The following is an 18,342-nucleotide window of genomic DNA, read 5'->3' as shown; positions in this document are numbered from 1 at the left end:
AACTTTTTCTTTGAAAAAAAAAAACTTGAAAGAGTTGAAATGGTTGGTGTTGGAATTTTTCAAATCAGTGGAGAAATGTTGTCGTAGTAACATGTTGAATTGAGAAATGGTTTTAGGGAATTTCTGGAATTTTGGGAAAACTGGGACATTTTTACAGTCCAAAAAACAACTTTTTCTTAGAAAAAAAAAACTTGAATGAGTTGAAATGGTTGGTGTTGGAATTTTTCAAATCGGTGGAGAAATGTTGACGTAGCAACATGTTGAATTGAGAAATGGTTTTAGGGAATTCCTCGAATTTGGGGAAAACTGGTAAACTTTTACAGTCCAAAAAAAACCTTTTTCTTTGTCCTGATTAAGAGGAATGTTTTGACGGTAGAACGTGGGTTGAAAAATGTGGGAGAGGAGTCGCCAGAAATAAAGGTTGGAAATAGGGCTTCAAAAAAGCAGAAATTGTGGAAAATCCTGGAATCTTTTTTTTTTACCTGGAAAAAAGGTAGTTTGACTTTCCAGAATGGTGGAATGTGTTGAAGGTGGAGTGGTTTGAATCCATTGAAAAATGTGGGAATTGTGCAACCTGGAAAAAATGTCCTATTCATTTCAATGGGAATTTCCTGGAAATTTAGGAATTTGGGAAAAACTGCAATTTTTTGGAAAATGATTATGAGCATGAATGTCCTGAATGAGTTGAATTGGTTGGTGTTGGAGTTGTTTAAATCAGTAAATAAACGTACAAGTAGTAAGTGGCATCAGGGAATTTCCAGGAAAAACGGGAATTTTTAATGAAAATGGTAGGAAAAAAAAACTTGAATGAGTTGAAATGGTTGGTGTTGGAATTTTTCAAATCGGTGGAGAAATGTTGAGGTAGTAACATGTTGAATTGAGAAATGGTTTTAGGGAATTTCTGGAATTTTGGGAAAACTGGGAAATTTTTCCAGTCCAAAAAACAACTTTTTCTTAGAAAAAAAAACTTAAATGAGTTGAAATGGTTAGTGTTGGAATTTTTCAAATCGGTGGAGAAATGTTGTCGTAGTAACATGTTGAATTGAGAAATGGTTTTAGGGAATTTCTGGAATTTTGGGAAAACTGGGAAATTTTTACAGTCCAAAAAACAACTTTTTCTTTGAAAAAAAAAACTTGAATGAGTTGAAATGGTTGGTGTTGGAATTTTTCAAATCGGTGGAGAAATGTTGACGTAGTAACATGTTGAATTGAGAAATGGTTTTAGGGAATTCCTCGAATTTGGGGAAAACTGGTAAATTTTTACAGTCCAAAAAAAAACTTTTTCTTTTTCCTGATTAAGAGGAATGTTTTGACGGTAGAACGTGGGTTGAAAAATGTGGGAGGAGGAGTCGCCAGAAATAAAGGGTGGAAATAGGGCTTCAAAAAAGCAGAAATTGCGGAAAATCCTGGAATTTTTTTTTTTTACCTGGAAAAAAGGTAGTTTGACTTTCCAGAATGGTGGAATGTGTTGAAGGTGGAGTGGTTTGAATCCATTGAAAAATGTGGGAATTGTGCAACCTGGAAAAAATGTCCTATTCATTTCAATGGGAATTTCCTGGAAATTTAGGAATTTGGGAAAAACTGCAATTTTTTGGAAAATGATTATGAGCATGAATGTCCTGAATGAGTTGAATTGGTTGGTGTTGGAGTTGTTTAAATCAGTAAATAAACGTACAAGTAGTAAGTGGCATCAGGGAATTTCCAGGAAAAACGGGAATTTTTAATGAAAATGGTAGGGGAAAAAAAACTTGAATGAGTTGAAATGGTTGGTGTTGGAATTTTTCAAATCGGTGGAGAAATGTTGTCGTAGTAACATGTTGAATTGAGAAATGGTTTTAGGGAATTTCTGGAATTTTGGGAAAACTGGGAAATTTTTACAGTCCAAAAAACAACTTTTTCTTAGAAAAAAAACTTAAATGAGTTGAAATGGTTGGTGTTGGAATTTTTCAAATCGGTGGAGAAATGTTGTCGTAGTAACATGTTGAATTGAGAAATGGTTTTAGGGAATTTCTGGAATTTTGGGAAAAATGGGAAATTTTTACAGTCCAAAAAACAACTTTTTCTTTGAAAAAAAAAAAACTTGAATGAGTTGAAATGGTTGGTGTTGGAATTTTTCAAATCGGTGGAGAAATGTTGACGTAGTAACATGTTGAATTGAGAAATGGTTTTAGGGAATTCCTCAAATTTTGGGAAAACTGGGAAATTTTTACAGTCCAAAAAACAACTTTTTCTTTGTCCTGATTAAGAGGAATGTTTTGACGGTAGAACGTGGGTTGAAAAATGTGGGAGGAGGAGTCGCCAGAAATAAAGGGTGGAAATAGGGCTTCAAAAAAGCAGAAATTGTGGAAAATCCTGGAATTTTTTTTTTTTACCTGGAAAAAAGGTAGTTTGACTTTCCAGAATGGTGGAATGTGTTGAAGGTGGAGTGGTTTGAATCCATTGAAAAATGTGGGAATTGTGCAACCTGGAAAAAATGTCCTATTCATTTCAATGGGAATTTCCTGGAAATTTAGGAATTTGGGAAAAACTGCAATTTTTTGGAAAATGATTATGAGCATGAATGTCCTGAATGAGTTGAATTGGTTGGTGTTGGAGTTGTTTAAATCAGTAAATAAACGTACAAGTAGTAAGTGGCATCAGGGAATTTCCAGGAAAAACGGGAATTTTTAATGAAAATGGTAGGAAAAAAAAACTTGAATGAGTTGAAATGGTTGGTGTTGGAATTTTTCAAATCGGTGGAGAAATGTTGAGGTAGTAACATGTTGAATTGAGAAATGGTTTTAGGGAATTTCTGGAATTTTGGGAAAACTTTGAAATTTTTCCAGTCCAAAAAACAACTTTTTCTTAGAAAAAAAAACTTAAATGAGTTGAAATGGTTAGTGTTGGAATTTTTCAAATCGGTGGAGAAATGTTGTCGTAGTAACATGTTGAATTGAGAAATGGTTTTAGGGAATTTCTGGAATTTTGGGAAAACTGGGAAATTTTTACAGTCCAAAAAACAACTTTTTCTTTGAAAAAAAAAACTTGAATGAGTTGAAATGGTTGGTGTTGGAATTTTTCAAATCGGTGGAGAAATGTTGACGTAGTAACATGTTGAATTGAGAAATGGTTTTAGGGAATTCCTCGAATTTGGGGAAAACTGGTAAATTTTTACAGTCCAAAAAAAAACTTTTTCTTTTTCCTGATTAAGAGGAATGTTTTGACGGTAGAACGTGGGTTGAAAAATGTGGGAGGAGGAGTCGCCAGAAATAAAGGGTGGAAATAGGGCTTCAAAAAAGCAGAAATTGCGGAAAATCCTGGAATTTTTTTTTTTTACCTGGAAAAAAGGTAGTTTGACTTTCCAGAATGGTGGAATGTGTTGAAGGTGGAGTGGTTTGAATCCATTGAAAAATGTGGGAATTGTGCAACCTGGAAAAAATGTCCTATTCATTTCAATGGGAATTTCCTGGAAATTTAGGAATTTGGGAAAAACTGCAATTTTTTGGAAAATGATTATGAGCATGAATGTCCTGAATGAGTTGAATTGGTTGGTGTTGGAGTTGTTTAAATCAGTAAATAAACGTACAAGTAGTAAGTGGCATCAGGGAATTTCCAGGAAAAACGGGAATTTTTAATGAAAATGGTAGGGGAAAAAAAACTTGAATGAGTTGAAATGGTTGGTGTTGGAATTTTTCAAATCGGTGGAGAAATGTTGTCGTAGTAACATGTTGAATTGAGAAATGGTTTTAGGGAATTTCTGGAATTTTGGGAAAACTGGGAAATTTTTACAGTCCAAAAAACAACTTTTTCTTAGAAAAAAAACTTAAATGAGTTGAAATGGTTGGTGTTGGAATTTTTCAAATCGGTGGAGAAATGTTGTCGTAGTAACATGTTGAATTGAGAAATGGTTTTAGGGAATTTCTGGAATTTTGGGAAAAATGGGAAATTTTTACAGTCCAAAAAACAACTTTTTCTTTGAAAAAAAAAAAACTTGAATGAGTTGAAATGGTTGGTGTTGGAATTTTTCAAATCGGTGGAGAAATGTTGACGTAGTAACATGTTGAATTGAGAAATGGTTTTAGGGAATTCCTCAAATTTTGGGAAAACTGGGAAATTTTTACAGTCCAAAAAACAACTTTTTCTTTGTCCTGATTAAGAGGAATGTTTTGACGTTAGAACGTGGTTTGAAAAATGCAGGAGGAGTAGTTGCCAGAAATAAGGGTGGAAATAGGGCTTCGAAAAAGCAGGAATTCCGGAAAATCCTGGAATTTTTTTTTTTTACCTGGAAAAAAGGTAGTTTGACTTTCCAGAATGGTGGAATGTGTTGAAAGTGGAGTGGTTTGAATCCATTGAAAAATGTGGGAATTGTGCAACCTGGAAAAAATGTCCTATTCATTTCAATGGGAATTTCCTGGAAATTTAGGAATTTGGGAAAAACTGCAATTTTTGGGAAAATGATTATGAGCATGAATGTCCTGAATGAGTTGAATTGGTTGGTGTTGGAGTTGTTTAAATCAGTAAATAAATGTACAAGTAGTAAGTGGCATCAGGGAATTTCCAGGAAAAACGGGAATTTTTAATGAAAATGGTAGGAAAAAAAACTTGAATGAGTTGAAATGGTTGGTGTTGGAATTTTTCAAATCGGTGGAGAAATGTTGAGGTAGTAACATGTTGAATTGAGAAATGGTTTTAGGGAATTTCTGGAATTTTGGGAAAACTGGGAAATTTTTCCAGTCCAAAAAACAACTTTTTCTTAGAAAAAAAACTTAAATGAGTTGAAATGGTTAGTGTTGGAATTTTTCAAATCGGTGGAGAAATGTTGTCGTAGTAACATGTTGAATTGAGAAATGGTTTTAGGGAATTTCTGGAATTTTGGGAAAACTGGGAAATTTTTACAGTCCAAAAAACAACCTTTTCTTTGGAAAAAAAAAACTTGAATGAGTTGAAATGGTTGGTGTTGGAATTTTTCAAATCGGTGGAGAAATGTTGACGTAGTAACATGTTGAATTGAGAAATGGTTTTAGGGAATTCCTCGAATTTGGGGAAAACTGGTAAATTTTTACAGTCCAAAAAAAAACTTTTTCTTTGTCCTGATTAAGAGGAATGTTTTGACGGTAGAACGTGGGTTGAAAAATGTGGGAGGAGGAGTCGCCAGAAATAAAGGTTGGAAATAGGGCTTCAAAAAAGAAGAAATTGCGGAAAATCCTGGAATTTTTTTTTTTTACCTGGAAAAAAGGTAGTTTGACTTTCCAGAATGGTGGAATGTGTTGAAGGTGGAGTGGTTTGAATCCATTGAAAAATGTGGGAATTGTGCAACCTGGAAAAAATGTCCTATTCATTTCAATGGGAATTTCCTGGAAATTTAGGAATTTGGGAAAAACTGCAATTTTTTGGAAAATGATTATGAGCATGAATGTCCTGAATGAGTTGAATTGGTTGGTGTTGGAGTTGTTTAAATCAGTAAATAAACGTACAAGTAGTAAGTGGCATCAGGGAATTTCCAGGAAAAACGGGAATTTTTAATGAAAATGGTAGGGGAAAAAAACTTGAATGAGTTGAAATGGTTGGTGTTGGAATTTTTCAAATCGGTGGAGAAATGTTGAGGTAGTAACATGTTGAATTGAGAAATGGTTTTAGGGAATTTCTGGAATTTTGGGAAAACTGGGAAATTTTTACAGTCCAAAAAACAACTTTTTCTTAGAAAAAAAACTTAAATGAGTTGAAATGGTTGGTGTTGGAATTTTTCAAATCGGTGGAGAAATGTTGTCGTAGTAACATGTTGAATTGAGAAATGGTTTTAGGGAATTTCTGGAATTTTGGGAAAAATGGGAAATTTTTACAGTCCAAAAAACAACTTTTTCTTTGAAAAAAAAAAAACTTGAATGAGTTGAAATGGTTGGTGTTGGAATTTTTCAAATCGGTGGAGAAATGTTGACGTAGTAACATGTTGAATTGAGAAATGGTTTTAGGGAATTCCTCAAATTTTGGGAAAACTGGGAAATTTTTACAGTCCAAAAAACAACTTTTTCTTTGTCCTGATTAAGAGGAATGTTTTGACGGTAGAACGTGGTTTGAAAAATGCAGGAGGAGTAGTTGCCAGAAATAAGGGTGGAAATAGGGCTTCGAAAAAGCAGGAATTCCGGAAAATCCTGGAATTTTTTTTTTTTACCTGGAAAAAAGGTAGTTTGACTTTCCAGAATGGTGGGATGTGTTGAAAGTGGAATGGTTTGAATCCGTTGAAAAATGTCCTATTCATTTCAATGGGAATTTCCTGGAAATTTGGGAATTCGGGAAAAAGTGAAATTTTTTGGAAAATGATTATGAGCATGACTGTCCTGAATGAGCTGAATTGGTTGGTGGTGGGAATTTTTTAAATCAGTAAATAAATGTACAAGTAGTAAGTGGCATCAGGGAATTTCCAGGGAAAACGGGAATTTTTAATGAAAATGGTTGGGAAAAAAAACTTGAATGAGTTGAAATGGTTGGTGTTGGAATTTTTCAAATCGGTGGAGAAATGTTGAGGTAGTAACATGTTGAATTGAGAAATGGTTTTAGGGAATTCCTGGAATTTTGGGAAAACTGAGAAATGTTCTAGTTTCTTAACCAACTTGGTTTTTGTCCTGAATATGAGGAATGTTTTGATGGTGGAACGTTTGAAATGGGTTGAAAAATGTGAAAGGAGAAGTGGAACTTAAGAAGGCTGGAAATAGGTTACCAATAATTGGAAATTCCTGGAAATTTGTTAAATGTGGAAAAATGGTAGTTTGAATGTCCAGGATGAGTGGAATGTGTCAATGTTGGAATGATTTGAAAAGGTTGAAAAATGTGGGAATTTTGCAACTTGGAAAAATTCTCCCATTTTTCTCAATGGGAACTTCCTGGAAATTTGGGGGAAAAAGCTGAATTTTTGGGGGGAAATTATCAGGAGCATGAATTGGTAGGTGTTGGAATTGTTTGAATTGGTTAAGAAATGTTGAATTAGTAACACTTTTTAATCGAGAAATTCCTGGCATATCTGGAAAACTGGGAAATGTTGTAGTTTCTTAACCAACTTGGTTTTTGTCCTGAATATGAGGAGTGTTTTGACGGTGCACCGCTTGAAATTGGTTGAAAAATGTGAAAGGAGAAGTGGAACTTAAGAAGGCTGGAAATAGGTTACCAATAATTGGAAATTCCTGGAAATTTTTTAAATGTGGAAAAATGGTAGTTTTAATGTCCAGGATTAGTTGAATGTGTTGAAGGTGGAATGGTTGGAATGTTTAAAAAAAAAACTAGAATTTCCAGGAAAACGGGAATTAGGTTTGGAACTTGGGAAAGTGTTAGTTTGAATGTCCAGGATGAGTGGAATGTGTCCATGTTGGAATGCTTTGAATCGCTTGAAAAATGTGGGAATTTTGCAACTTGGAAAAATGTCCCATTGGCAAAGTCCTGGAAATTTTTGGGAAAGCGGGATTTTTTTCGGAAAATGATCAGGAGCATGAATTGGTTGGAGTTGGAATTGTTAAAATCGGTCAAGAAATGTTTAATTAGTAACAGTTTTTAATCGAGAAATTCCTGGAATTTTCGGGAAATCCGGGAAATGTTCTAGTTTCTTAACCAACTTGGTTTTTGTCCTGAATATGAGGAGTGTTTCAATGGTGGAACGCTTGAAATGGGTTGAAAAATGTGAAAAGAGTAGTCGACCTTATAGTTGGAAATAGGTTACCGAAAAACGGGAATTTCTGGAAATTTGTTGAATGTGGGGAAAAATAGTAGTTTAAATGTCCAGGATGAGTTGAATGTGTTGAAGGATGAATGGTTGGAATTGTTTGAAAAATGTTGGAATTGTGGTAGTTTGAAAAATGGCCAAATCATTTTGAATGGGGAAAATGCAAAAAAATAAAGGAATCATGGGAAATCATGGAATTTTTTTCAGAATTGTTGAAGTCAAGCACACAATTCCTGATCAGGCTGAATATTTTGAAGTTGGAACAGTTTGAATTAGATTAAAAATGTGGGAATTGTGGAACTACGAAGGATCTCCTATTCATTTCAATGGGAACTTCCTGGAAATTTGGGAATATGTGGAAAAGTGCAATTTTTGGGAAAAATTATTAGGGTCATGAATGTCTTGGATGAGTTGAATTGATTGGTGTTGGAATTGTTTAAATCAGTAAATAAATGTTCAGGTAGTAAGTGGTATCAGGGAAATTCGGGATTTTTTTTGAAAATGGTAAAAAAAACAAAAACTTGAATGAGTTGAAATGGTTGGAATTTTTCAAATCGGTCGTAAAATGTTGACGTAGTAACATGTTGAATCGAGAAATAGTATCACGGAATTCCTGGAATTTTGGGGAACTGGGAAATTTTTCCAGTCCAAAAAACAACTTTTTCTTTGTCCTGATTAAGAGGAATGTTTTGACGTTAGAACGTGGGTTGAAAAATGTGGGAGGAGTAGTCGCCAGAATAAAGTGTGGAAATATTGCTTTGAAAAGGCAGGAATTCTGGAAAATCTTGGAATTTTTTATAATTTGGGAAAAAGGTAGTTTGAATTTCCAGAATTTTGAAATGTGTTGAAAGTGGAATGGTTTGAATTGGTTGAAAAATGTGGAAGAAATAGTCGCCAGAAAAAAGGGTGAAAATAGGGCTTTGGACAATAAGAATTCTGGAAAATCCTGGATTTTTTTTGAACTTGGAAAAAAGATGGTCAAAATTTCCAGAATGGTGGAATATGTTGAAGGTAGAATGGTTTGGAATTTTTCAAATTGGGTCGAGAAATGTTGACGTACTAACATGCTGAATTGAGAAATGGTATTACGGAATTCCTGGAATTATGGGAAAAGCGGGAATTTTTCCTGTTCAAAAAACAACTTTTTTCTTTGTCCTGATTAAGAGGAATGTTTTGATGGTAGAACTGTTAAAGTGGGTTGAAAAATGTGTAAGAAGTAGTCGCCAGAGAAAGGGTGAAAATAGGGCTATGGGCATTAAGAATTCTGGAAAATCCTGGAATTTTTTTGAACTTGGAAAAAAATTGGTTAAAATTTCCAGAATTGTGGAATATATTGAAGGTTGAATGTTTTGAGTCAGCTGAAAAATGTGGAAATGGTGAAAGTTTGAAAAATGGCCAATTCATTTTTATAGGGGAAAAATGTCCCGGAAAACCTGGAATTCTGGGAAATTTTGGAATAGCCCACAATTCCTGAATAGGCTGAAAAGTTTGAAGTTGGGCATTAAAAAAATCCCTCATTTATCATCACAACCATTTTTATCAAATAAAATAAAAACATTTAAAAAATGACACTCGGGTTGGGTTTGCCATGAAACAATTACCATCCGCTTCAACTTAAAGGCGGCAAAACACCCCCTTGTGGTCTACACACCACGCCGGGGTGGTTCTTTCATCTGACTGTCCTTCTCCACTTTGACTTGTTTGGCTGCGGCATTGCAGCGACCAGGAGGAGGCGGCCATGCGAGCTTGCGGTTATTCCTGTTCCCCGCTCAACGTGGTGGATCTCATCGTGGACATCATGTTCATCGTGGACATCGGCATCAACTTCCGCACCACCTACGTCAACTCCAATGAGGAGGTGAGCAAGGATATTAGTGTCCATCAACTTAGTGGTTTCACCTCCAGAGCCGGTACGTTTGTGGTAGACCTTTTCAAGAAGGTGAAAGTCAACCAGTCCACCATCAGGTCCAGGTAAGATCCAGTAGGCAGTAGGCAGTCGGAGGTCACTGAGTCCATACCCCAGCTGACTCTGGGCAACGTTGAACTAGCCAAGGTAAGGAAAGTTTATTTAAGAGCACAAGATGTGCCGGTAAACAGTCCCTTGGTTTGGAACAGCCAAAGGGAGCACAGGCATGGTCAAAGCTGTGGCCCACGGGTGAAAAATGGCAAAGTTGATGCAGAAAGCAAAGCGAGGAAGTAACCGTACTCCAGCGTAGGCAAACGGGAATCACAAGTAATGGTCCTGTGATGGAAAAAGGTGATGAGGGAACCAGCGATCAGACCGAGGAACTGGCAAAAATCCATCCAAAGCAGCGATACCGAGACTTCCTTCTCCCCAGCCACTTCGTCCTGCTCCTCTCAGGTGATCCCGAGGCGTCTCCAGGCCAGCCGTGAGACATAGTCTTCCCGACGTGTCCTGGGTCTTCGCCGTGGCCTTCTACCGGTGGGACATGCCCTTAACCACTCCCCAGGGAGGCGTCCGTGGGGCATCCTAACCAGATGATTGAACCACCTCACCTGGCTCCTCTCCATGTGGAGGAGCAGTGGCTTTACTTGGAGCTCCTCCCGGATGACAGAGCTTCTCACCCTATCTCTAAGGGAGAGACCCGCCACTGGGCGTAGGAAGCTCATTTAGGATCTTGTCCTTTCGGTCATAACCCAAAGCTCATGACCTTAGGTGAGGATGGGAACATAGATTGAGAGCTTTGCCTTCCGGCTCAGCTCCTTCTTCACCACAACAGATCGAAAGACGCCGCACCAATCCGCCTCTCGACCTCCTGATCCACTCTTCCCTCACTCGTGAACAAGATTCCGAGGTATTTGAACTCCTCCACTCTGCATATTTCTCAACCAAGTTAAACCATTCCAGCATCAAAACTTTCAGGTAACAATTTTCACAAACATTTTAGTAAATATCATGAAAGTGCATTTCAGTAGCGGAACAGTTAGCCTGAGCCGACGGATGAGGTTAAGACTCCCAATGATATCATGTTGTCTGACATCCGCACTTTGTGTCATCTGTGTTCTCAGGTGGTCAGCCAGTCCTCGCGTATCGCAGTGCATTACTTCAAGGGCTGGTTCCTCATCGACATGGTGGCTGCTATTCCCTTTGACCTCCTCATCTACCGCACCGGAGAGGAGGTGGCTAGGGGAGGTGGAGAGGGAGAGGTAGGGCGGAGGGAGGGAAAGACAAGGATACAGATGAAGAATTATTTTCGTAGTAGTGGGAGTATGAAGAAAAGTTAGCGATTTAGTGAAAGGTCTGCATCAAAGACACCTACTTTGATCATCCAGTCCATTTTTACAGCTGCAAAGTACTCCGATTCTGCGCTGGTGGATTGTAAGTGGAGAATCACCAAATTACCTGTAAACTCGGGTGATTAAAAGCTTAGCACAACAGTCGGGACTTTCAAGTTGTTGTCCGTCTCACTTTCATACAGCCAACTACTGAGCTTTGAACAGCTGCGGAAGTCGGACAAAATAATTCAAATATCTTAAAGATCCTGTGACAAACAAGTCAAGAGGCTGACCCTCAAAAAAAAAAAGCCCTGGTTTAAGTCCGCGATACTGTCAACTCGCCATGAACTGGCCTTAACAGACACCCAACCAAGACCGAGGTGTCTAAGGTATATGCATTGGGAGATAAAGCTTTAGGGGCTGTGGACGACTTCACCCAGATGGGGAGCAAGGTCAGTCAATCAGGAGGGACAGGCTTAAACGAGCCAAAATTTCCGTTGTTCATCTCCCATAACTGTCCAGAACTCGTTCCAGGACTCCTCCGGGGTTTGGTCAAATGGTTGGATTGGATTTGGTGGAGTCTGATTCGACTATCAACGTCGTAGTCAAATCATCTGACCCTTCCTCCCTCCATTGGTAGGAGGCAAGATGAGTAGCCAATGTGATTTGCCCCCGGAGACACGTGGCAAGTCATGCCACCACATGCCTCACCGAAGCTCGTCATCGGCTCTGGCGGGACTACCCAGAAGTGCCTGCCATTTACAACGTTTACTTACTCTTGATAGTCAAGTTAGATCATCCTCCCAGCGATCCGATTTGAAGACTTCAATAAACTATTCAATCTCTCTTGTGTTTGAATGTTTAACCCTTCGAGATTAATCGTCGACTATGAAAATCCATTGTAGAAAACAACTCTAAGAATATTAATAATCATGATGGATTGGATTAAAGTGGTACTCTTTGTGATAAACTTCGGTTTCGGCCCACCCCTTGGTACATGTGGCACGGCGGGCTCCGTGGTCGACGGCGGGTCCTCGCGTCCCGGCGGGCCATGCGGCGGGGATGATACGCAGAAGTCTAAGGGCCTCGTGGCGGGGAGGGGGTCGGAAGGCGGGTTTCAGCCCGTTCGCCCGCAACCCCTCCCCACCCACCACTTGGCGCGTGCGGCATTCGCCGGGCTCCGCGACCGACGGACAGGCTGCAGCCCTTCGGCCGGCGGGCATCTATAGCCACTGCTGCCCTGGGGTGGACTCACAGAAATGTGGCTGCGAATTTACCGACCACCACCAAACATCCAGTGAGGTTTTTATGCTCCAACGTTGGGGGAGGACATTAGAAGCAAGGTGGGAGAAGGGTCTTACCGAAGGACACAACAGGACTGACTGAGGAGGTTGGGTTTGAAAATGCCAACAGTCTGATATCTGGACAACCTGCTCTACTTCCTTAGTCACTGTACCCCGAATCAAGTCCTTATTGATCCTGACTGCAGCCCACCAAACCAAAATATGTATTTGCAAAAAAAATTAAATGATGAAGTTTCGAGTTATTAGTTGGTGGCTGCCAATAAGGGAAAATGTAGCCTCAGGCGCAAAATCCACCCACTTTCAATAGTATATGACTTAGTTTCCTGGACTAGCAGGCTTACACTGTTTTCTGTTCCTGACAGACAACCACCCTGATTGGCCTTTTGAAGACAGCTCGGTTACTACGATTGGTCCGCGTAGCCCGGAAGTTGGATCGTTACTCAGAGTACGGCGCGGCTGTGCTTTTCCTCCTTATGTGCACCTTTGCACTCATCGCCCACTGGCTTGCCTGCATCTGGTATTTTACTTTCCAACCTTTGAACATTCAAATCGAAAAGGACATTTTGAGAAAACCACGTGCAGACTTGACACGTTTTTGGGTTGACTTTTAGACTGAGAAAAATGTTCTGTGTCATTTAATCACAGGTATGCCATAGGAAACGTAGAGCGGTTAACCTCTGCTGGGATCGGTTGGTTGGACACTCTGGCGGACCAGCTGGGAAGGCCTTACAATAACTCCGTCATGGGGTCAGGTCCCTCCATACGAGATAAATATGTCACAGCTCTTTATTTTACCTTCAGTAGCCTGACCAGCGTGGGCTTTGGGAACGTGTCCCCAAACACCAACTCCGAGAAGATCTTCTCGATCTGCGTCATGCTTATTGGGGGTGAGTTCCACACAGAACAACTCCATGTTAGCATGGACAATTAACTGAGATTCCTGTCGCAGAAACTGTTTGAGATGATTGATGCTGCCTTTCTTGCTCTTCATTTACCCCAACAGCTCTGATGTATGCTAGTATATTTGGCAACGTGTCGGCTATCATCCAGCGGCTGTACTCGGGTACCGCACGCTACCACACTCAGATGATGAGAGTCCGGGAGTTCATCCGTTTCCATCAGATTCCCAACCCTTTGAGACAGCGGCTTGAAGAATACTTCCAACATGCTTGGTCCTACACTAACGGCATCGACATGAATGCAGTGAGTATATTCCACAGTTAAATCGAGTGTCTAGATTCAACCGTTCTCCCAGGAATTTGCAATGTCACGATCGCGCCAATTCAGGCAAATTCAACCAATCCCCGCGAATTATGTTTGGCCTTGCAACGTTGTCCAATGCCCGCAACTTCTCTGATAATTTTGGCCAATGAAATTTTGTCTGAGTGGGACTTCAACCATAACTTAATTGCCGTCACCCTACGTAGTTTAGACCTTCTTCTTGTTCCTGTCTACGGCGGTAGGTCTCTTAGGTAATGTAGTGTGTAAACAAGCACTTCGTAGTCCACCGCCTCTTGTGCTCCCCCCGGCTCGACCACCGCCTCCTGCTGGCCGCCCTGCTCGGCGGCCGACCCATACTCTTTGAGTGGGACTTACGGTGCCTCTTCCTGCCAGTCCGGTGATGGTTCCGTTGGAGCCAACCTCGCTGTCCATCCTGGCGTCCTGTTGGGACTCTGTGCGGGACGTGTCGCTGTCCCTCCTCTTGGCCCCCTTCCGCCCTTTCTTGGCTTTTACAGCGGGGGACGCTACCAACCGCTCATCCCCCGGTAAAGGATAGTGTCTGGCATCTGCTTTGTAGGCGAGGGGCTACTACTATCAGCGGTGCAGGGAAAGAGACACCTCTGTGCTCTTCATCTTGGGCGGCTCCTACCACGATGCCGTCATCTTTGTCTCCGTTTCTGCAACCTCCTGCTTTACTGTCTAAGGCGCAAGCCCTTTTATGCAATGTATTCTATAAATATTTAATTCATAGTCCACCGCCTCTTGTGCTCCACCCGGCTCGACCACCGCCTCCTGCAGTCTGCTCGGCTCGGCCGCCGGCCCGTGCTCTTTCAGTGGGACTTTCGGCGCCTCTTCCTGCCAGTCCGGTGATGGTTCTGTTGGAGCCAACCTCGCTGTCCATCCTGGCGTCCTGTTGGGACTCTGTGCGGGACGTGTCGCTGTCCCTCCTCCTGGCCCCCTTCCGCCCTTTCTTGGCTTTTACAGTGGGGGACGCCGCCAACTAAGAGCTCATTCCCTCAATGAAGGATTGTGTCTGGCAACTGCTTTGTGAGGTGGGGGATACTACTATCAGCAGTGCAGGGAAAGACACCCTGCTGAACTCTTTGTCTTGGGCGGCTCCTACCACGATGCCGTCATCTTTGTCTGTGGCTCCGCCACTTCCTGCTTTCCTGTCTATGGAGCTAGGACTCTTATGTAATGTAGTGTCCAAACATTTACTTCATTGTCCACCGCCTCTTGTGCCCCACCCGATTCGAACACCGCCTCCTGCAGTCCGCTCAGCTCGGTCCCTGCTCTTTCAGCGGGACTTTCAGTGCCTCTTCCTGCCAGTCCGGAGATGGTTCCGTTGGAGCGAACCTTGCTCTCCATCCTGGCGTCCTGTCGGGACTCTGTGCGGGACATGTCGCTGTCCCTCCTCCTGGCCCCCTTCCGCCCTTTCTTGGCTTTTACAGCGGGGGATGCCACCAACCAAGAGCTCATTCCCCCGATAAAGAATAGTGTCTGGTATCCGCTTTGTGAGGTGGGGGCCTCTACTCTCAGTGGCGCAGGGAAAGACATGCCTCTACGCTCTTCGTCTTGGGCGGCTCCTACCATGAGGCCGTCATCTTTGTCTCCGGCTCCACAACCTCCTGCTTTCCTGTCCAAGGCGCTAGGCCTCTTAGCTAATATAGTGTGTAAACATTTACTTCCTATGTTGCATTCATTTTAACTGTAAAACAATTAAGAACATATTTTCATTTGCAATGCTGACCTAGGAAATACCAGATAATATATCTAGTAGTGAAGGTTGTTTAATGTGTCTTCCAGGTTCTAAAAGGCTTTCCAGAGTGTCTCCAGGCAGATATTTGTCTCCACCTCAACAGAACTCTGTTGCAGAACTGTAAAGCTTTCAAAGGTATGGATCAGTACCATGCATGTGTATAACTATTTACTCCTGAGGGGGTTTTACAGTACACGATACAGCACCTCCAAGTCCGAGTCCATGGTTCTCGCCCGGAAAAGGGTGGCGTGCCAACTCCGGGTTGGGGAAGAGATTTTGCCTCATGTGGAAGAGTTCAAGTACCTCGGTGTCTTGTTCACGAGTGAGTTAAGAGTGGTTTGACAGGTGCGGGAATGCGGACGCTGTATCGGTCCGTTGTGGTGAAGAAGGATTTTAGCCGGAAGGCAAAGCTCTCAATTTACCGGTCCATCTACGTTCCCATCCTCACCTATGGTCATGAGCTTTGGGTTATGACCGAAAGGATAAGATCACAGGTACAAATGAGTTTCCTCCGCCGGGTTGTGGGTCTCTCCCTTAGAGATAGGGTGAGAAGCTCTGCCATCCGGGAGGAGCTCAAAGCAAAGCCACTATGGAGAGGAGCCAGATGTGGTGGTGGTCAGGATGGCACTCGAACGCCTCCCTAGGGAGGTGTTGAGGGCACGCCCGACCAGTTGGAGACCATGGGAAAAGACCCAGGACACGTTGGGAAGACTATGTATCCCGGCTGGCCTGGGAACGCGTTGGAATCCCCCGGGAGGTGCCGGACGAAGTGACTGGGGGAGAGGGAAGTCTGGCTTCTCTGCGAAGGCCACTTCCCCCCCCGACCTCGGATAAGCGGAAGAAGACGGATGGATGGATGGACGATACTGAACAAATTTGAATCTGTGCTTTGGTCTTTTGTGGGCTTTTGTCAGGGTCTACGAAGGGCTGCCTGAGGGCCCTTGCCATGAGGTTCAAGACCACTCACGCGCCACCCGGTGATACTCTGGTGCACGCCGGGGACCTGATATCAGCGTTGTACTTCATCTCAAGAGGATCCATCGAGATCGTGAGAGGGGACGTGGTGCTCGCTATTCTCGGTGAGTACTGTTGATTATTTATCACCTTGTTTATTCATCATCATCATCATCGGCGGTCACTCGAACGAGTATGACGATCCTCCTGGTAGGGGGGCATCCCTTTATGGAGGATGCCTGTGCGTGACTTTGCTTAACGTGGGGAGACTGGTGCACAGACGGTCACCGCACGATCCTTGACAGAGCCGGGTCAGGGTCCAGTGGCATGGAGTACAAGATGACGGGGGACCCTTCTCTGCTGGAGCCTTCATCCGCCATCACAGACGTTGGGACGCTCCATAGGGTTGCAATCATCCTGTGCCACCGTTGAGGTCTTGGGTTGTTATTTCCCCATAACTGTGTCCACATGGATGTGGGGGTGCCTTCTTCCGCCATCGCTGCCAGGGCGGTTGGGGGTGGTTCATACATCTACCGTCTTTCGCCTGCTCCGCCGTTGAGGTCTTCACCGCATCCCTGGCTAGGGGGCAGTCAGGTACTAGGACTCTGCCAAGGGTCACCTGGGGTAACAGTAGTAAAGGCTTTAAACTCCTAGTGCCCCATGACCCCACACTGCCGGATGCACTTGAACCTCATGCCCAGGACAGACCCTTGTTTATTACCAGCGGGGTCGACGGGAACTAACGTTGACTTGCGGGACTTTTCCAGGAAAGAATGATATCTTTGGGGAGCCAATCAACCTTTTCGCCCTGCCGGGGAAGTCCAGTGCGGACGTGAGAGCGCTGACCTACTGCGATCTGCACAAGATGCACCGGGATGACATGCTGGAGGTGCAGACCCGCAATTCTCATTTTAGTCGTTTTTATGGAACGTGGCTTCTGCGGTTCAAAATTATATTTTCTGAAGTATTCACCCTCAAAAATATTTTCGAAATAACTTACAATTGTCAGCTGGATCTGAAGTTATTCTAAAGATTTAAGTGTTGAAGATAAAAATAAGATATAGGACATATTTTAAACACGTTTATGCCTGGGACCTTTTTGGGTCCCGGGACCTTTAGTGTGATTTTATTTTTAAGCCGTCATTGCTCAAAGAACTAAATTAAAACCAATGTTATTATGAATTATTGACCTGTTAAAAACGCCAATTACTTCACGTCAAATATTCAATTTTTTACTTTTTAGTGGGAAAATTTTACAGGGTTTGTGTTTTTGCCATAAAAAAACTGTCTTTTCTTTGTCAAAAAAGGGCATAAAACATAAGAAAATGGTTTACCTAAATCAACAAATAGCTCCGAAGTTTATCAATAGATATATAAGCTTTGAAAGTAAAAACAAATATGAAAAATATATTACTTATTTTAATCACTTTTATGCCTTGGACCTTTTTGGGTCCCCAGGAACTTAAGTGTGTTTTTTTTTAACTGTCATTGCTCAAAAACATAAAGAAACAAAACCAACGTTGTAATGAATTGTTGACTCATTAAAATTGTTTTAGTTACTTCACATTAAATATTCCACTTTTAACTTTTTTAGAGGGAAAATATTACATAATTTGTGTTTTTGCCCCCCAAAAAAGGGTTTTCCTTGACAAGAAAGGGCATAAAAGATAAGAAAAAAAATGAAATTTAATTAAAAAATAGCTCTGAAGTTAATCAATAGATATATAAACGTTAAAAGTAAAAAAAAAAAATATATATATATATATATATATATATATATATAATACTTATTTTTAACACTTTTATGCTTGGGACCTTTTTGGGTCCCCGGGAACCTAAGTCTGTTTCTTTTTTTCTTAAACTGCATTGCTCAAAAACATAAAAAAACAAAACAGTTTTTGTGTTTTTGCCATAAAAAACAGGGTTTTCCTTGATGAAAAAAGGGCATGAATCATAAGAAAATTTTAACTTCATGTCAATTGATGGATTTTAATTTTATTAATAGATTTAAAAAAAATTGTGACTTAAATGTAACACTTTGATGACTGAGACCTTTCTGGGTCCCAGGACATCCAATAGTCCCCAAAATGTTACTGTAAATATTGTATTGTTTTTTTAAAATGAACAGTTTGAATTTCTTTTGGATCTTAGTAGAAAAAGTTCACTTTTAAGACAATATC

The 18,342-nt window shown here is 41.2% G+C and overlaps 1 protein-coding gene across 1 annotated transcript in view; it reads left to right on the top strand.

The window, feature by feature from the left end:
• The window catches only part of LOC133544941 (potassium voltage-gated channel subfamily H member 6-like), a 68,431-nt gene that overhangs the window by 43,277 nt on the left and 6,812 nt on the right, over nucleotides 1-18,342 (top strand). The window contains exons 9-16 of the mRNA XM_061890188.1: nucleotides 9,407-9,545; nucleotides 10,718-10,855; nucleotides 12,591-12,745; nucleotides 12,874-13,115; nucleotides 13,232-13,431; nucleotides 15,256-15,343; nucleotides 16,123-16,287; nucleotides 16,930-17,051. Coding sequence (XP_061746172.1) covers nucleotides 9,407-9,545; nucleotides 10,718-10,855; nucleotides 12,591-12,745; nucleotides 12,874-13,115; nucleotides 13,232-13,431; nucleotides 15,256-15,343; nucleotides 16,123-16,287; nucleotides 16,930-17,051 — 1,249 coding nt within the window. The remainder of the gene's footprint in view (nucleotides 1-9,406; nucleotides 9,546-10,717; nucleotides 10,856-12,590; nucleotides 12,746-12,873; nucleotides 13,116-13,231; nucleotides 13,432-15,255; nucleotides 15,344-16,122; nucleotides 16,288-16,929; nucleotides 17,052-18,342) is intronic.

The sequence above is a fragment of the Nerophis ophidion genome, linkage group LG28 (genome assembly GCF_033978795.1).
Source record: "Nerophis ophidion isolate RoL-2023_Sa linkage group LG28, RoL_Noph_v1.0, whole genome shotgun sequence".
Taxonomy (NCBI): domain Eukaryota; kingdom Metazoa; phylum Chordata; class Actinopteri; order Syngnathiformes; family Syngnathidae; genus Nerophis; species Nerophis ophidion.
This window is presented reverse-complemented; position numbering and strand designations above follow the sequence as displayed.